The sequence below is a fragment of the Hoplias malabaricus genome, chromosome 6 (assembly GCF_029633855.1).
Source record: "Hoplias malabaricus isolate fHopMal1 chromosome 6, fHopMal1.hap1, whole genome shotgun sequence".
Lineage (NCBI taxonomy): Eukaryota > Metazoa > Chordata > Actinopteri > Characiformes > Erythrinidae > Hoplias > Hoplias malabaricus.
Genome location: NC_089805.1, coordinates 34,016,171 through 34,034,151, shown reverse-complemented (window position 1 = coordinate 34,034,151; position 17,981 = coordinate 34,016,171). Strand labels below are relative to the sequence as shown.

Below are 17,981 nucleotides of genomic sequence, written 5' to 3'. Positions count from 1 at the left end.
AACATAGCATTTCTCTGCACCCCAACCCCAACCTATCATCTAAACATATGTTAATAACAGCCTGAGTGCTTTAAATTCCACGTGAATAGCAATGTCGCTCTCTCTCCCCCTCACTCTGTGTGTATGAACCATCTTTGAGCTTCAGGGTCTAATACAGTAGGTACGAGAGGATGGGACTATACATGTACAGGTCCAAGTGGGAGGATATTTCTAATTTCAGGCTGTTTGTAGCGTTTGGAATTTCAGCTGTTTCCCCACCCTGACCACTCCACCCCCTCCCCCTTCTCTCTCCCTCTCTCACACACACACACACACACATATTCTCTCTCACAAACACACAAGCAAAAAAAGGGTGTGGGTGTGTTGGTTTCCCTAAAATTCCATGTGCCCCGTCTCCCCATGTGTTTGTGTGTGTGTGTGTGTCCCTGCTTCCCCTGCCCTGGAGCAGCTGAGCTTAGGGAAGATGGGGTGGGCTGTTGGACCCATACAGTAGCAGAGTGAGGGGACTTTCTCCAACTGGGCATTCCTGGGCAGGGCTGATTAGGTTGAGGGAATAGCTTCTAAATCAAGTTGTGCACTCCATACTGTCCTCACCCTTGCTATTTGTACAGTGCCAGTCGAGGTTGGAGTCACTTGTCGTTGTCTTCTTCTACTACTACTTTTCCTTTCCCCTTCAGCTAATTCTTATTAATGATAAATTAACATACGTTAACAAATGTTTAATACTCTGATCAGTCAGAACATTAAACCCCCTGTGTCTCTGAGCATACAGGATCACTTTGTAGTTCTACCATGACCGTCTGTAGTCCATCTGTTATGTTGCGTACTTTGTTTGCCTCCTTTAACCGTGTTCTTCAGGACCAAAATGACCACCACAGAGCAGTATTTATTTAGTTTTTGGGTGACAAATTGTGTATATTTTACTGGTAAGTTTAAATCAGACACAGCAGAGCAGTGCTACTGGAATTTATAAATACTGTGTCCAGGCACTGTCCATTCAAGAAGACACCCTTACCTTATTGGTCCAACTTGTAGATGTAAAGTTTTATTATATATATATGTAAAGTTATACTTTCCTCACTAATTCTGTCAGTTTATCTCTGCTTTCTGTTCTGTTTATGTAGCATAACAAGGCCAATGATTTTTGTCAAGGCCAGGGCCTCCCCCCACCCAAAACCCTAGGGCTTCCTTTTAACTCAGGCTTCTCGTGGGTCAGCACTTGCTAAAAATAGCTGTTTAAAGATTTTACTGAGAAATATTTCTAAAACCATGGGGATGTAACGATCTTCAAAATGTTGTTCCTCTAACAACAAGATAAAGACTATTTATCTATGGCAGACTCTTAAAACCTTTCATCTTTTGTGTCTTATGTGTCAGCTGTAGCCCTGGAATTTCTGAATGGGTTAACTGGCCCTTGATGATCTAAGACACCAGCCTCCATTCTAACACCTTTAGTCCCTCCTCAGCATTAGGTACTCTAGTAATATAGTTGTCATTTAGCATTATGCACCTAGCAATGAGGCGTTTTTGTGTTTCTGTCAATTTTCATGTTTTAATCTTGTATAGATTGAAATACCATAACCTTAGCTTAAGGAGATGACTTATGTTTTGTTACCCTCAGCTGTAGAATGGGCCTTTGTGCACATAAGTTTGTATGTTATCCCTTAGTCTCCTTTGCTTCTCCTTTTGCCTGGTATTGTTTCAGCTGCTGTGAATTACTTTTTCATTCCATTCCATAGCATAGCGTAGAACACTATTCCTTCTGAGACACCTGATTAGCTCACTAACTGAAAAAATCTGTCTTCTTTATGCGTGTAAATAACAGGCATCATTCATAATGTAAAATGTTATAAGTGTTGGTTTATCGGTTGTTTATTTTTTAATACTATGCACTGCTTAATTTAAAACAGTTGCAAGGAATGGAATATATTTCCAATAACATTTATATTTGCACGGTGATTTTATTAACAAAAGATCTAAAATAGGAAAGGAAAAAAGTTTACAGATTTGGTTTAATATGAAGAGCAGGCTTTCCTACTCTGTGTTTATACTGTTCTGCTCCCAGTTCTCTTCCATGTCTCTTTGTGTCTGCTGCCGTTGGGAACAATGAACACATTGAGTTACTCAGGTAAAGCCAGCTGGTTAATTATAAAACTGCTGCTGAGATCGAGAGAAAGCAAGAGGCAAGAGGGTGGGTGCCAGTGCTGCTTAGTTACCCCCAAGCGACAGGAGGGAGCGAAAGAAAAAAGCAATAAGCTTTTGAGAGATGAAGGGAAGGAAGTGATTAGATGTATTATTATATATTTCATTTCTTTGTTGACAGTAAGTGTAGGGTGATCTGGGAGCTTAGGAAAAAAAAGAATGGGGAGGAAGAATGGAGAAAATCAACAGGTGCTGTTCATGATCAAACAAACAGCTCTGTAAGTCAATCACATTCTCAGCCCCTCCTATTTACTCCAGCTTAACGGCTATTAGTCTTTATCGAGCAGTTCTACTAAACTGGCAACACTCTATGCCAGTTATCGTGTGTCTAGGGGATTTTGGGGCTTGAGCCCTCCCTCTTCCTGTCTGAATCAGAGCTGTGACTATTTAACTAGCTGTGACTGGCCAAATGAGCCACTGACTGATGGAGGGAAAAGTGGGGGATGGATCAGCAGAGCACAGGGTCAGAAACTAAATTTTAACAGGGCCTTGTTTCCATATACAAATGTATGTATACAATGTAATAGACTTTAGAGTAGAGAAGTTTCTTTGTAAAGGCTCTTTTCTGTAGAATCTTATTCTGTTATGAGAAAAAAAAATCCGTAAAACTGAATCTGTGTTCAGATTTCACATGGTTTCAGGAGTGCAAGTTTTATGAAAAATAATTGCTGTTGAATGTCCTGTCAATTAGAGTGGATGGTGCAGGGGGAAAAAAAAAGACTATGCGTGAGGGCAAGAGAGAGACAAACCCCTTTTGTTTCTATAGGGAGGTTTGTCTTGGAAGCAGACTTGACAGCTGCAACCTAACTGAGAGAGAGTTTAAAAAAAAAAAATAAAGTATTTAGCTTGTTTGACATGCAGGCCACGGGCAGTGTGTTGGTTCACAGAGCAACTGTGTGTGTGTTGCATATGTGTGTCTCAGACTGAGAGCAGCAGAGAGTGAGTGGGAGGGTAGGCAGGCATGCGTTAGTTCAGCAACTGTTTTCTGCCAGAGCTCCTCAGACAAACTGCAGCACCGACATTATAAGGAAAAGGGAGAATTATTGCAAGAGTGAACAGAGAAATAAAATCGTGGCGAGGTGTTCTGAAGCAGGAGAACAAAACGAACATAAAGAAATATCAGATTTTTCACTTGCTGCTGCTGCCTGTCTCCATCTATTTTAGCAGCTTCAGTGTCTATTCACTTTCATTGTAAACCATACTGAAGCCCCTTGTCAATGGCCCCAGCCCCCACACACACTCTGTTCATGGATGGATAGGGTTTCAGACTAGCGGGAGACGAGAATGCACAAGTGGGGACTGTGAATATCACAGACTTTTGTGTGTCTTCCATCATTGTTCTATGCAGTCATGAGGTGGCTGTCTGAAAAAGAGAGGGACAGAGTGGAATATGTAAAGGGTAGGCTTCCGCATACATGTGTAGAGGTTTATTTTGGGGGAAAAAAATAAGTATCACTATTGATGTCATTTTTTTCCCTGCACCCTAGCAACGTTCTAACTATTCCCTTTTTTTTTCTTTAGTACCGTGGTTTTGTTCTTTAATTCCTTTGTGTAATTTTGCGCGGGTGTGTTTCTTTTTCCTGGCATGTCTGCATTACAGTGTGAATTCAAATAGCAGTTGTTCAATATAATACTGCCCATTTCATTCATAGAGAAGAAACTACTGCATTACCATGCACAAATATATAATGCTGAATGTATATTGGAAGTGTTATTATAAAGTGCTTTGTGAAATCTTTACCTCTTATCCAGTGTTTTTGCAAAAACACATCAAATCCCTCATTTAGTCACTCCCACTGGCACAGTAGGCTCCTCCTCCCCACAGCTTTATCTCTAGCTCCCTTTCTCAGCTTGGGCTTGTTGGGGTTTTTTTTGGAAGAGGAAACCGGCATGATTGGAGCACTTCCTGTGTTTTAATACCAGAGCAGGAAACAGAACAAACGGAGCAGGATTCAAACAAAAACAGAGCGAGTGAGAGGGAGAGAGGGAGGTGAGAGTATGTGTGAGAGAGGGAGGGAGGAGTGTCTGAGAGTGAGTGAGGGAGAGGAAAAGTGGGAGATTTTTTTAGCAGCTGCAAACCATTTCAGCAGTGCCGTGGCCTGAGAACAGAGACCGAGAGCGAGTGAGCGAGCCTGCGCAAGAAGAAAAGAAAGAGGAAAGCTTGCGTGGAGCTTTTTATGCTTTGTGTGCAGAGTGGAGTAAATGGAAGACTGAAAGACGAGGGTAATTTCTGGAAATTATTAGAGAAGCAGTGTGCCCCGATTGAATTTTTTTTTTTTTTTTTGAGGGGGGGGGGGCGATTCTGTCTGGGTTTTTGCCCTCTGGATACAATTCCCAACTCTCCTGCTGGATTAAGCTGAAGCCGTTTCTTTTTCTCTTGGACCCATTCACACCTCGACACTTTTGGACAAGGCTACCATTTCGATTCACGGATTTACTCTTGGAGAATTAGATGAAAGGAAATTAATAGAAAGAGCGTAAAAGGACTAACAACCATTTTTAGCCCGTCTTTTTGTTTGATGGAAAGGACATGTCAAGAAGATTATATTGAATTTCATTCATTTAAAGTGCCTGAACTCTACCCCTACAGAAAAGTGAAGATAACCTAAGAGGAACTCTGACTTTTGGCTACACTTCCATACAAGCTCTATTAATGCTTCATAACTGGATTAAAAGGAGGAGAAGGAAATTGATAAAGAACAATGGTGGGACAGTCTGAAGCGTGATTCTTAGTGTGTATGTGTGAAAAGAGTGTAATGAAAGATGTTCAGGCTTGCAATTAACTGAACTTGCGAACTTTTTTAAACAAAATGTCTATCTTAAAGTGACTTATCTCTGGATTATTCTTCACCATAATTGAATATGTTCTGGAAGAAAACAGCAAGATGTGAGACAAAAACATTTGATGGATGTATTTTGCATTTCCCTCTCACACCATCTTTATGCAACGGAGTGTGCAGCTCTCACCTTAAAAGGAGCCTTACACTGCTTTGGCTACTTCTCTCTGAGACTGTTTAAGTGGCTCCGAACTCTCTCTGATTTTTCTGTTGTGGCAGAGATGGGAAGAGTCGAAAGGAATTTGGGGAAAGAATTGTGCAGACAGTAGATTCTGAAGAAGCGGGACCTCAGTGGATTAAAATCAGAATGAAGGGAATGTTACATGTTTAGTATGTTACCACACTGTCCTGGACTTTGGACCTGTAACAAAGACATCTGCAGCTTTCCCCATTTCCTGCATGCACCAAAACAAAGGACTGATTAATATGTTGCGAGAGATGTGCATCAGTTTAACGGAGACATTTTGTCTGATGTACTCTAGCAGGGTGAGGTCAGTAACATTTTTTAAAACCAAGAACTTTGACTCATACCAGCCAACAAATGTGTTTTTGATCAATGATGACTCCTTTACATCAAGATTTGGTGGATCAATGATCGGGGTCGAGAGCTAGGACTAAAGCTTTTTGGACACTCATTGGAGGCTTTGCGTTTGAAACAGTGTCTGCCCCGTCCCGGCACTTTGAGTACGGGATGGGGAAGCCTCTGAGCCGCCCAGACTGCTTGCGGCAGAACCCTAGGTGTCTTGGGAAGGGCGATGATGAGGAGGCCTACATAGAGGACTGCTATGTGCCACAGCGCTCCATATATGACACCATGCGAATTAATGAGCAGATTGACCAGGGCTCTAAGATAAGTCAGCCATCTCGAAGCACTTTGGGGTCTGGAGGGGGTGAAGGAAGCACTCTTTCCAGCAATGGGACGTTAGGAGCTGATATAGGAGGGGTTTTTGTGGCAAGAGGGGGTTCTTCTGATGCAGGCATAAAAAGGCTAGATGAACGAGTGATCTTTGATGCTCTGAAGTTGAGCAGTGATCCTCAGAGCATGTTGTCTGTGGGAGCTGTCGGCCCCAGTGTTGTTATTCCTGCATCCAACTCAGCTGCTGTTGGAGCAGCTGTTGTGACCAAGAGACGACATCATGGCACTGACAAAAAAGACAATCCAAACCGGCGCTCATGGAAAGCATTTATGCCTCCAACTTACCCAGAATTTGCTGAGCGACTGGAGCTTTCACCTGCAGAGGGAGCTGAGAAGCGTTTGTCAGGTGCCGGAATTCCAGTTTCTCCTCTGCATCCTATACCCTCTCTAGTGACTGTATCAACAACTTCCACATCTACCCCTCCTCCTCCTCCTCTTTACAGTCCTTCTCCTACCTCCTCCTGTGGTCCTCAGACACCTCCTGCTTCCAACTCTCCGTTTATCACTCCATCTATGAGCCCCATGTCTCCTCATCCACCTCTTCTGCTCAAGCAAAAGCAATCACCCCTAATTCACTCTCATCGCCCTAAACATATCAAGCCTATATCTGCTCTGCCTTCTCCCTCTAAAGAACAACCACATTTGCAGATGGTTCCACTTGTACAAACCAAACAGGATACTGATAGCTCTCCACAAGCAAGCATTAATATCCATGGACAGACTGAAAAAAACAGAGGGAAGGACATTAAGCCACCTGTGACTCCTGTTCTTTGTGTCAGAAGTGTTTCAGAGGAACAGCCACCAAACTGGGATGTCCCTGCAACTAAATCATCTGACTCTGAGCGAGACTCTCCACTCTTGGAGCATGATCAGGACACTGCTCCACTGATCCCTCCAAAACCTGTGTTTTGTCCTCCCACTAAAGCTCGCACCTGGCCTCGCAGTGTGAGAGCTGCCAAAAGATCACTGGTCCATGGTGGAGTACTTCAAAACTTGCCTATTTTACCACCCCTGCCACCTCTGCTTGGAGAGGACAGTGACCTTGAAGAGGAATCACTCTACTTGCTGGATCCCCCCTCACCTTTCCTGCAAGAGGGTGAGGGGCTTGAATATGGTGGCCTACCACTCTCTCCATGCCTCAGCCAAGAGGGGGATGACGAGGGCCTGTTGGGGTTGCCCCCACTATCAAGGGAACTGCGAGAACGGACTGCTTCAGAAATCCGATTTGAGGAAGATGAGCGCAGAATCTTGGAAGAGATTGAGGAAGAGGTAAAAGACCAAGAGCGAGAGAGAGAAACTCAAGAACAAGAAAGACTAAATATGGAGGAAAGGAACTGGCAAGCTGTGTTGAAGCTAGAAAGCCATGAAACAACCAGTATTTCTTGGGAGGTAGAAGAAGAGGAATCTCAGTTGCTGGACTGGGAGACAAAACAGCTGAGTTCTTCTCTTCACAGGCCTTTATTGACCCCTCCAATAGGTTTTGGAGGTTCACAAGCAGCCAGTGTTTCTCCATGTCCCAGCTCAGAGGCTGGATCCGATGACCTCTTCCTGGAGTTGGAGAGACAGTGTATGGAAGAGGATGGAGAGGTGTCACCTGGTTTTGATTCACCTATCACATCTCTTCCCACTGAACTGCTGAATGAATGTCATACACTGCCTAGAGTAGAGGAAGAAGAAGAAGATGAGAAAGAGGATCAGATTGAGGATAACTGGGAAGAAATAAAACCCACTAAGAGCCCTGATTGTATACACCACACAGACCCACATCAGACTGAATCATTTGGATTGCAATTGGATGAAGACCCGAGTAGTAAGGACACTGATCATACAGAAACCTGCAGTACTAGTGAAAAAAGGGACCAAATATTGGAAGAGTCATCAGTATGTTTCTATCAAGACAGTGAGAGTCTTGTCAGTTCTGCAACCATGCCTGGTTTGGATGCTTTAGATGGACCTTTGTTGGAATCAGACTCAAGTGGAATTCAGATGTCTCACCCAGACAGAACTGCTATATCAGACACAACACAGGCTGACTGTGAAAGACCAGAGACGGATTCAGACCTGGGCAGTGCAGAAATATCAGAACAAGAGCAAGTTGAAGAGGAGGAAGTTATAATAAAAGACGAAGAACCCGTTGACAGTACCTCAGCATGTCAAGACACATCTCCAAGCACAGATAGTCTATTTTTAGAAAACCCTGAGTGTGAATTAGATATTTGTAAATCTCATCTAAGTATTGAGGATATTGTGCAAACATCTGGTAGTTCTGATTTGGCTAGTTATACAGGGAAGGAAGTAGAGGTCAACAGCTGTCAGACTGCCTCTCATGTGCCACTGAATGTTGTTGAGGTTACCACAGGGATGACCTCTGACCAAGAGGAAATGTTGACAATTTTAGAGACAGAGAAGGACTCCTCAGTGGTATCTGAGATTGCTCTTGCTACTATAGACTTGTCTGTGCATGAATTTGAAGTAGTAAATATGGGTCAGAGAAGTACAAAATTAGATACCTCAACTCTTCCAGTAAGTGCACCCTCAGAAGACAAAGAACCATCTCACCCCTCCCCACTGCCCTTCTCACCAACAAATGAATTGGAGAGCCAAGACCATGAGAAAAACACAGATGCGTTTGTTACAACTGACAGCTTTGTTTACCTGGCCGTGGCAGTGCCACCACAGTACTCTCAGGATTGTCCCCCATCCCCTGTAGTAGAATCCTCTCCTCCCAGTCCCCTGTCAAAACCTTGCACAGAAGAGGGAGCTTTTCTGTCCACTGACAGTTTTGTGTACCTTGCTGCTCCTGAACGCCTCCCTTTGGTGTCTGATGGCGGTTCAGCTTGTGAGGATTGTCGAGATTTATACTCTGAATCTGAGACAAGTCAGTCAGGAGTGGATTTTGTTCTTGGGTCAATGACAGGGGACAGTGACTGGGAGTCGGATGAGTCAAGGCCAGATTCACCGTGCTCATACCAAGATCTGTGGGGACAGCTTGAGCCAGGTCTCTTACATGGCCTTTTTAGTGAAAATGAGTGTGAACCAGGAACTCAGGGTATCTCTGGGACATGTGAGAAAGACTGGGAGGTTGCTTGTGGTTCAAGGCACACTGAAGATGAAGCTTCAGTCCCAGAGCACTTCAGCTGTGAGGTAAAGACACAGATTTTTGCAATTTGAACCACATCTGGACTCTTTAAAAATCCAGTCTTACATCAAAATCTTAACAATTATTCTTTGCATTATTTATTAATCTGTTTTTTTTTTCTTTCCACTGTTCTCCTGTATATAGTTCAGTACTGTAAATACACACACTCACACCTCCACACCAGCCACTTTAGTAGCGCCGCTTTTATAGGAGCATGTAGTATTTGTATCATTTCGCACTGTTGTCCGTCCGTTTCTCTGTCTACTTTGTTATCCACTGTTCACCATGTTTTCAATAGCCAGGACCATCATAGAGCATAAAAGGTCTTTAACTGTACATCTACAAGGTGGACCTACAATGTACGAATGTCTCATAGAGTGGACAGTTAATGGACACACTGTTTAAAATAATAATAATAATAATCTAGCTTCACTGCTGTGTCAGACCCACTTGTACTAGCATAATACACACTAACACCACATGTCAGTGTAACTGCAGTGCTGAGAATCCACCAAACAAATAATACCTGCTCTCTAGTGGTCTTGTGGGGGTCCTCCACCTTGAAAAATTGGGAGAAAGAGGGTAAACAGTGCATGTCTGTTGTGGCTGTCAGTCCATCCATCCTTCCGTCCATCTGTAAATATGTAGTGGGTTATTATTGTGGCAGTATTTAAGTTTAAATGTAGTGCAGCAGAACAACTAATTTAAACAGATATCTTAAGTTAATACAGGTACTGTTACCTGTAATCACTGTGTGCACACCACATTAGGAAATGTTGATCAATGGCACTCTCAGTATTTTTGAATGTGATTTATACATACATACAGTTGCAGAGTTTTTGAACTAACACCTGTTGGAATTCACACCTTTTTTGGTCAGAACGCATGAAGAAGTTTATTTTTACGTTAATGTATTGTTTATATATCTTAATTTAGTTCACAGACTTGAAAATAACAAGTTCCTATGTTTACATTATTGGAAGGCCTGAAAACTATCAACATTAAAGGATGAGTATATGTTTAAAAATACTCACAAAGATCCTTCAAATAATCTGTATGTTTGTGTTTGACAGCCATTCGGGCTGTTGTGGCTGGACTGGTGTCTGCTCTTTGTCAAAGTGTCTGTGAGTTTAGCTGATGTAGTCCTTATGCACTCTTTACTGTTATTACATTACTGGTTCTATCAGCGGCAGTGGCCCAGCCTGACTGGTCATGCACATTTCATTTAGCCTGGTTATTCAGCATGGGCCATTCTGCTTTTCTGCAGAGTCACTGCACTTCTCGTCCTCCAAATGTAATCTCTTGCAAGGCCAAGGGCGAATAAGGCCATAACTACATAGAGTCCAGGGTCAGCAAGCAAATTAACTTTTGTGGAACACAAATTCTTGTTAGAGGGAGTGAGACAAAAGATAAAATAATTTTCTACAAGATTGTATGTCTGTTTTTCAGAATTAAAGCATGTATTAGTTCCTTTCTTCCATCATAACCCCCCCTCCCCAGCTGTTGTTCAATCCCTTTCCTTTTGTTTTAGAATGAAAGAACTGTTGTTGAGATAAGGAAGTGAGAAATAAACACTGGGTCCTTTAGATTATCTACTGTTGCCAGTAACACACAAACACTGTAGAAAGTTGTTGGGGATATAAATAGATGATAAGAATGTGCCTGGTCTATCAGTGCTGGACTCTGTGGCCAAGTATTTTGGGGAGATGTAGGTAATGTCCTTAGGCAAGTTCTTGGGTTAAAACATTTTTGTGAGTATTGAGATTCTGTAGAAAGGGAGGAGCAAACTGTCAGGAAGAGGGCTGGTGTTATGGGTTCAGTTAACGTGCATATTCGATTGTTTTGATAACGGTGGCACAGAAAGACAGCTTGTGGGAAGCACCTGTGTCAGGAGACTGCAGGAAACAGAGGGCAGGGCTACAGTCCAGAAGACACACACACACACACAATGTCAGAATTCCACAGATTATTATTTTAACCCTCTTGATTTAGTGCTACTATATGGATGAAACTATTCAAACACCGTGATGGGTGTTTAGATCCGAATTGAAATATATGCTGGGCAAGATTTTATGAAACAAAGTACAGAAAAAATGCAAACTATTTATATTTGTTTATATATTTTTTCTATTCTATCAATTATATATATTACTATATTGGGCTTTTGTTTATTTTATATTGTTTATTTATTTTAAAGATGCTCACATTTTTTGATTTAGCATGTCATTTGTGTAACTGAGCTCTACAAAGCTTGCCATTTTCCCAGTACTGAAACGTGGAACCAGTCAGTGCAAACTTGTGGTTTGGCGTGAAAATAGAGGGAACAAATGGAATTGGTAGAGATGCAGTGTGGGCTGCTGGTGGGTGGGAAAGTAGCCATAAAAATGAAAGAGTGGTATGTGTTGTACATAGTGAGAAACACGAGAAGTTTAGTCAGATTCTAGAGAAAGAACAGGGAGAATAATAGGAAATAAGCAAGGGGATTTTAGTGTTTCTGTGCGAGAGGGACTTCTCTGCTTGCTGGCCTGGTTCAGATAGCTGTAGAGGAATGAGAGGCATTTGAGATATTTTCCAGCACTCTGCTTCACAAGAGTCAAACGCTTAAAGCTTCCTCTGCCCGAAACAGTCCTGAGAGCAATGGACAAATTAAAAAATTAGGCTGAACAAGAGTGTCATAGTGAATTAAAGGATATGAGCCAGTATTGAAACAGAACTCAAGCTTCTTCAGATAATACTTTGATTTCAGTCTAATAGATAATGTAATGCTTAGACAACAGAATGTTGCACTCTTCTAAACACACACACACACACACACACACACACACACATGTGCACTACATATATACTCACATGCACAAATGCTTTGTTAGAGAGAGGGTGGGGTGGGTCATGGCTGTAGCTCATTGTTATTGAAGCCAACAGACATCCTGTTGAAGGCAGGAACGCCGGCCCTCACCAGAAAGCAGCTGTGTGCGTGCACACACAAACAGGATTTTCCCACTAGGGCCAAATATTGTCTTGTCATATAGTTATATTTCTCAAGATTTCATTTTGTTCTACTGTATTTCAAGCATTTCACATTTGTTTTTCTGTGATATTTTGCGTAAGACTGGGCCACTTGTATAGTCTGTTTATAATGTAACAATTATACTGTATTTGGATTTAAAATATCAAAGATTGTTTTGCAATGTTTAATTACGTCTGTGTATGGCACAGAGTATTACTACCACACTAACACTAATGTTTAATGTATGAAATGTGTTTATACTGATCAATAACATCTGTTTTGATCAACACACACTATTTCTGTCATTTACATACGGTTTAAGTGGCCCCTGCAGGAAAATATTCATGTGACTTAATCAGATGAATATGATGGTAATGCTGGTATATACACTGATAAACTGATGAAATCAGCTTAGATATCTGTGTTTTTGAGTGTGTGTAAGTTGAGGGTTTATTTTCAAATCAACTTTACCTTATTTTCTGTTTCCTTTTGAACATTGCCAGTTGTGGGCTGTCTTTCTGTTTTGCTTATCAGCATGGATAGGGCTGTGGTGTAAGGCTTTTGATGAACTGGTTAATACTTGCTTAAGGTTTGTGATAATTGTAACTGTGTTTTATTATACAGCCCACATTCACCCTATGATTTCCATTTTTACTCTCTGTCTCTCCAGGCAGTGGAGCGAGAGCAGATAGACTGCATTCAGCCAAAACTGCATCATGTGAATGCTGTGGGCCAGGGGCTGATCCAGAGTGCTGCCAAGCACACAGACACGCAGGCCCTCGAACATGATCTGGAGACAACTAACCTGCACTGGAACTCCCTCAACAAGAGGGTAGGATAGACATTCCACAGCTGACTTTAGCTTCACACTTTAAGCAGTTATGCTCAAGTTGATCATTTTATGTCTTTTAGGTTGCTGAAAGAATCACTCAGTTGCAGGAGGCCTTGTTGCACTGTGGGAAATTCCAAGATGCACTGGAGCCACTGCTGAGTTGGCTAAGTGACACAGAGGAGCTTATAGCCAATCAGAAGCCTCCATCTGCTGAGTACCGTGTGGTTAAAGCACAAATCCAAGAACAGAAGGTGAGGGTTCCCTCATTGGTAACAAAAGAGAATTTCTTCCAAGATAGGTTCCATGTTGAAGGCAAACAAGACATGACCATTAATAAAACAAAGATGACATTAATGCACACAAGGCAGTTCTGTGTGAGGAACATGTACAAACCTGAAAACATTAAATAACACTTGTATTTTAAATTAGCACATATTTTCAATGAATTGCGTTGTTATATAAATTAAGTCCTCAGAGATTTTTTTTTGTTTGTTTAAATTTGTGCAGCTGCTGCAACGGTTGTTGGATGATCGACGGGCAACAGTAGAGATGATCAGAGTGGAGGGAGAGCGCATTGCTGCCACAGCAGAGTCACAGGACAGGGAGAAGATCCAAAAGCAGTTACAGGGCCTGGGAGAGCGATGGACAAACCTGTTGGAGAAGGCTAGTGCCAGGTAAATATCCCTATGGTAATGAGAATTGCATGTAGTCTTGTATAAAAAAGAAAATCCCATTAAAACTAATTATTAATAACATACTTAATCAGCGACCACTCAAAAACAATATCTTAACAAAGCTGGCTAGTTAGCAATTGGACATGCATTTTCACGATTACACATGCACGGAAACATGCACACACTGACCAATTGCTCTTCTCTCAGGCAACGGCAGCTGGAGGAGTTGCAGGTGCTGGCTCTGCAGTTCCATGAGACACTAGAGCCTCTGGGAGAGTGGCTCAGTGCCACAGAGAGACGCTTAAGCTCCGCTGAGCCTATGGGAACTCAGACCTCTAAAATCACCCAGCAGATCAGCCGCCACAAGGTATTGCACACACACACTGACCCAGATCTCATCTACAAAAGAGCACTGCTTTTCTTCTCCAGGAATACACCTGAAGGAATGAGAGATACCTAAGGGTTTTAATGGTGAGAGATGGTTTAGATTACATTGTCTCATGTTTCCCTATGATTTAGAACATCTCCTTACCCAGGTAAAACAAGGAAGAAAATTATAGTTTAAACAACACACCTTCTCCATTTTATGTTTTTATGTTTACATTTTCTGTGTGTTTGTGTGTGAGAGAGACACTAGTAAAGTTTTGTTTGTATATGCATTTAAGTTTTTTTTTCCACATTTTCTGATGTCAGTCCTTATTTATTTATTTATTTTTACATTCTTTAAGATTTTATGATTTGTTAGTTTTTTCATCATGCATGGTCATTTTCTTCTTTGTTCTTTTCCTTATTTCTGATTTACCCATGTCATCCCTCCCATCCCTTTCATACGTAATATTGGGGAATACCTTAGGCACTCCAAGAGGAGGTGCTCTCTCGAGAAGCAGAGGTGGATCATCTGGAGGCTCTTGGTCAATCACTATCCCCACTTAGCTGTGCAGCAGATTGTGATTGGCTCAAGGAGCGTGTAGGCACAATGCGCAGTGGGCATACTGAGCTGCTCGAGTGGTGCACTCGCCGGGAGGCCATGCTGGAGCAGGCCTTGGCCAACGCACAGCTGTTTGGGGAGGAGGAGGTGGAGGTGCTGAATTGGCTGGCTGAGGTGGCCCAGCGACTGGCTGAAGTCTCAGTGCAGAGCTACCAGCCTGAGCTGCTGTCTGAGCAGCACAAACACACTCTGGTATGACACTACAGGGAGTCAGACCACTGTCTGAGAAAGCTTGCTTCCTTATGTTATTGGAAAATTCTTTTGAGTAGGTAAACATTGTCAAAATGTCATTACTTGCATTTCACCCTCCAGTCCATGGAGTGTAGCTAAACCAGCTGAAGTCAAAATGTTAAAGAGCGGTTACCAATTATCATTGTCTTTTTTAAATATGGTTACTTTCCATGGTACATTTAAAACATGTAATGTTTAATAAACATTACTTCTATGAATTTAACATTGAGACATGAGGTATTCTTACAGCAGTGACACAATATACCATGTAGTATTAACCGTGAACAGCTCTTCTAGCATTTCCTCATTTGTTCTCTCCTAGTCTCTCAACGAAGAGATTGTTAGCAGGAAGAAGACAGTGGACCAGGCTATTAAAAATGGACAGGCTTTGCTGAAACAGACAACAGGTGTGGTTACCTTTATTAGCTGCTTCCATAATTTAGCCTTAAGTTGTTTTTAAATGTTTTTTTTTTTTTACTATATTAATTTTTATATTTTTGTTAGGTGAGGAAGTACTGCTCATCCAAGAGAAGCTGGATGGCATAAAGAGTCGTTATGCAGAGATGACAGCAGGCAGCAGCAAAGCTCTTCGCACCTTGGAGCAAGCATTGCAACTTTCTACACGATTTGCCAGTGCCCATGAAGATCTTAACCAGTGGCTGGATTCTGTGGAGACAGAACTTAACAGTGTGGAGCCAGACACAATACCAGCATATCAGGATAGACAAAAAGTATGGCAAGCCTTCTGGCACTTGGTATTTTTCAGTTGCAGTGATGTTATGTTGTATAAAGTCATGTTGTTTTGAAATGAAATAAGTGTGGGTTCACATATTGTTATAAGCTCTCACAGGATAAGCAGGTTTTTCTGTTATATGTAATACACTTAATTTTCTTTGTATTTGTGTGCTGTATATTTACTGCCTTTGTACGTTGTTTTACAATGCATTTTTTCCAATCAGGAGCTAAAGTGTGTATCTGCTGAAAAGCGTCTGGTTCTGGACACTGTCAATGAAGTGGGCAGTGCTCTGCTGGACCTGGTGCCATGGCGTGCCCGTGAGGGCCTGGACCGTCTTGTTGCTGATGCCAACCAGCGTTACAGACAGGCAGATGAGACCATCACACAGAGAGTTCAACTTGTCCAAGCAGCCATCCAGAGGTCCCAGCAGGTACTGCAGTCTTCCACAGGACAATACACATTTACTGCATACTGCGTATTCACTGCATTTACAACAAATTGATTTTAATGTTTTAGTTTTGCCAACATTTATTATAATTTTTTGGTTTGGCTCCTAGTCTGTCTATAGGAAACTTATGGCATTGTCTTGTAATGTGTGTGTGTGTGTGTGTGTGTGTGTGCGTGCCTGTCTGTGTTAGTATGAAGAGGCAGTGGATGCGGAACTCACTTGGGTGGGGGAGACAGAGAGGAAACTGGCGTCTCTGGGGCCTCTCAGTCTGGAGCCTGACGTGACAGTGGCTCAGCTCCAGGTCCAGAGGGCCTTCAATATCGACATCATCCGTCACAAGGATACAGTGGATCACCTTCTCAACACACGAGAGGATATCCTGGAGAGCTGCAGTGAACAGCAGAGAGATTCGCTCAAGGTCAGAGAGATAGAATGAATTTCAGTAACTAGTGGGCTGCTTTGCATCCCACAAGACAGCTGTGTTGCTTGGCATTATTTTCAAAATATAATCATAAAAATCAGCTTACTGATTCACTCTAGTTAGACAGTTAGTAAATCAATGATTAAGCCCATCTCCTGCTAACGTTGCTCTAGTAACAATATCCAGCAACAAAATTGTGGCTAACTATTCTAAGCTAAAAGATAGTTGACTTGTTGAAACTTGTAAGCTGGTCTGACAGAGCTGATTAGCCTATTCTACAAATACCCTACAAATAAATTAGTACCAAATAATTATAAAATGGCAAAACACAGTTCAAACATAAAAATAATGCTACTCATGTAGATTGCTCACTAGGTATGAAGACAGCATGAGAGGAAATGAGTAGATCACTAAAAAAATATTTCTAACAAATTTAAAGTATTAAAGTATAATCTTTATAACACTATAAAGTATTATCTTGCTGTAATTGCCAGAATCCAGAGTCTATAATTACGACCATTGTCTCACTTTTGCCTTTTAGGTAAAGACAGACTCACTGAGTGCTCGCTATGAGGCAGTAAGTCAGAACCATGCTGAGCGATTTTCAGCACTGGAGCAGGCTCAAGTACTGGTGGCCCGTTTCTGGGAGACCTACGAGGAGCTGGAGCCCTGGCTGGGTGAGACTGAGACCCTGATCTCCCAGCTTCCCCCTCCAGCCATTGACACAGAGGCTCTCAGACAGCAGCAGGATCAAATGAGGGTGAGGTTTTGGTTAATAGTACAGTCCCTATGCTTACTTTTATCACATGCATCTTCTGTTGAGTGAGTGACCTTAATTACTATTGCAGTTTCATTTGGTCATGCTGTACAGTAAATATGCTGCATAGAGTACAGATTATAAGCCTTATATTTTCATCATTCACTACACAACATACATTACAATATTTTATTGGTCACTTATCAAACCAGATTTCATATTGGTGATTCTTCATTAGCAGAGAGAGTGACTGCTTCATTCACTTTTGTATTGAGTTCACCATGCACGGTTCACTAATAAGATAAGTGAGAAAATACTTAATGATGTTCACTTAAAATCTGTTCAAATCTCCTCTGTCCATTTGTTACAGCTTCTGAGAGAGTCTATAGCTGAGCACAAACCTCACATTGACAAGCTACTGAAGATTGGCCCACAGCTGGCTGAACTGAGTTCCCAGGAAGGGGCAACGGTGAGGCAGCGCTACAACACTGCAGAGAGACGCTACCTGGCAATAAAAGAAGAGGTCAAAAAGCGAGCTACATCACTAGATGAGGCATTTTCACAGTCCGCACAGGTACATTTTCTTACTGTTTGTATGTGTACACTGTAGGCATTTTTGTCAGTTTTGTGCATACCTAGAAGGAATGATCATTAAAGACAAATAAGTATTCTGAGCCCTAGTGTGTAGTTCATGCACCTCATCAGCTTTTTGTGTTTTTTTTGTTTTTTTTTTTGATAAAGTAGAGCTTCATTGCCTCATAATAGATTTTAATGGCAAATTAGCCATGTTTAA

General features: G+C 41.9%; 1 protein-coding gene across 2 annotated transcripts in view; it reads left to right on the top strand.

The window, feature by feature from the left end:
- The window catches only part of macf1a (microtubule actin crosslinking factor 1a), a 152,952-nt gene that overhangs the window by 113,919 nt on the left and 21,052 nt on the right, over window positions 1–17,981 (top strand). For both annotated transcript variants that reach the window (XM_066673522.1, XM_066673523.1), the window contains 11 exons: window positions 12,772–12,933; window positions 13,014–13,184; window positions 13,441–13,607; window positions 13,815–13,974; window positions 14,461–14,787; window positions 15,149–15,233; window positions 15,331–15,557; window positions 15,786–15,992; window positions 16,201–16,428; window positions 16,973–17,191; window positions 17,559–17,762. In XM_066673522.1, the coding sequence (XP_066529619.1) occupies window positions 12,772–12,933; window positions 13,014–13,184; window positions 13,441–13,607; window positions 13,815–13,974; window positions 14,461–14,787; window positions 15,149–15,233; window positions 15,331–15,557; window positions 15,786–15,992; window positions 16,201–16,428; window positions 16,973–17,191; window positions 17,559–17,762 (2,157 nt within the window). The remainder of the gene's footprint in view (window positions 1–12,771; window positions 12,934–13,013; window positions 13,185–13,440; window positions 13,608–13,814; window positions 13,975–14,460; window positions 14,788–15,148; window positions 15,234–15,330; window positions 15,558–15,785; window positions 15,993–16,200; window positions 16,429–16,972; window positions 17,192–17,558; window positions 17,763–17,981) is intronic.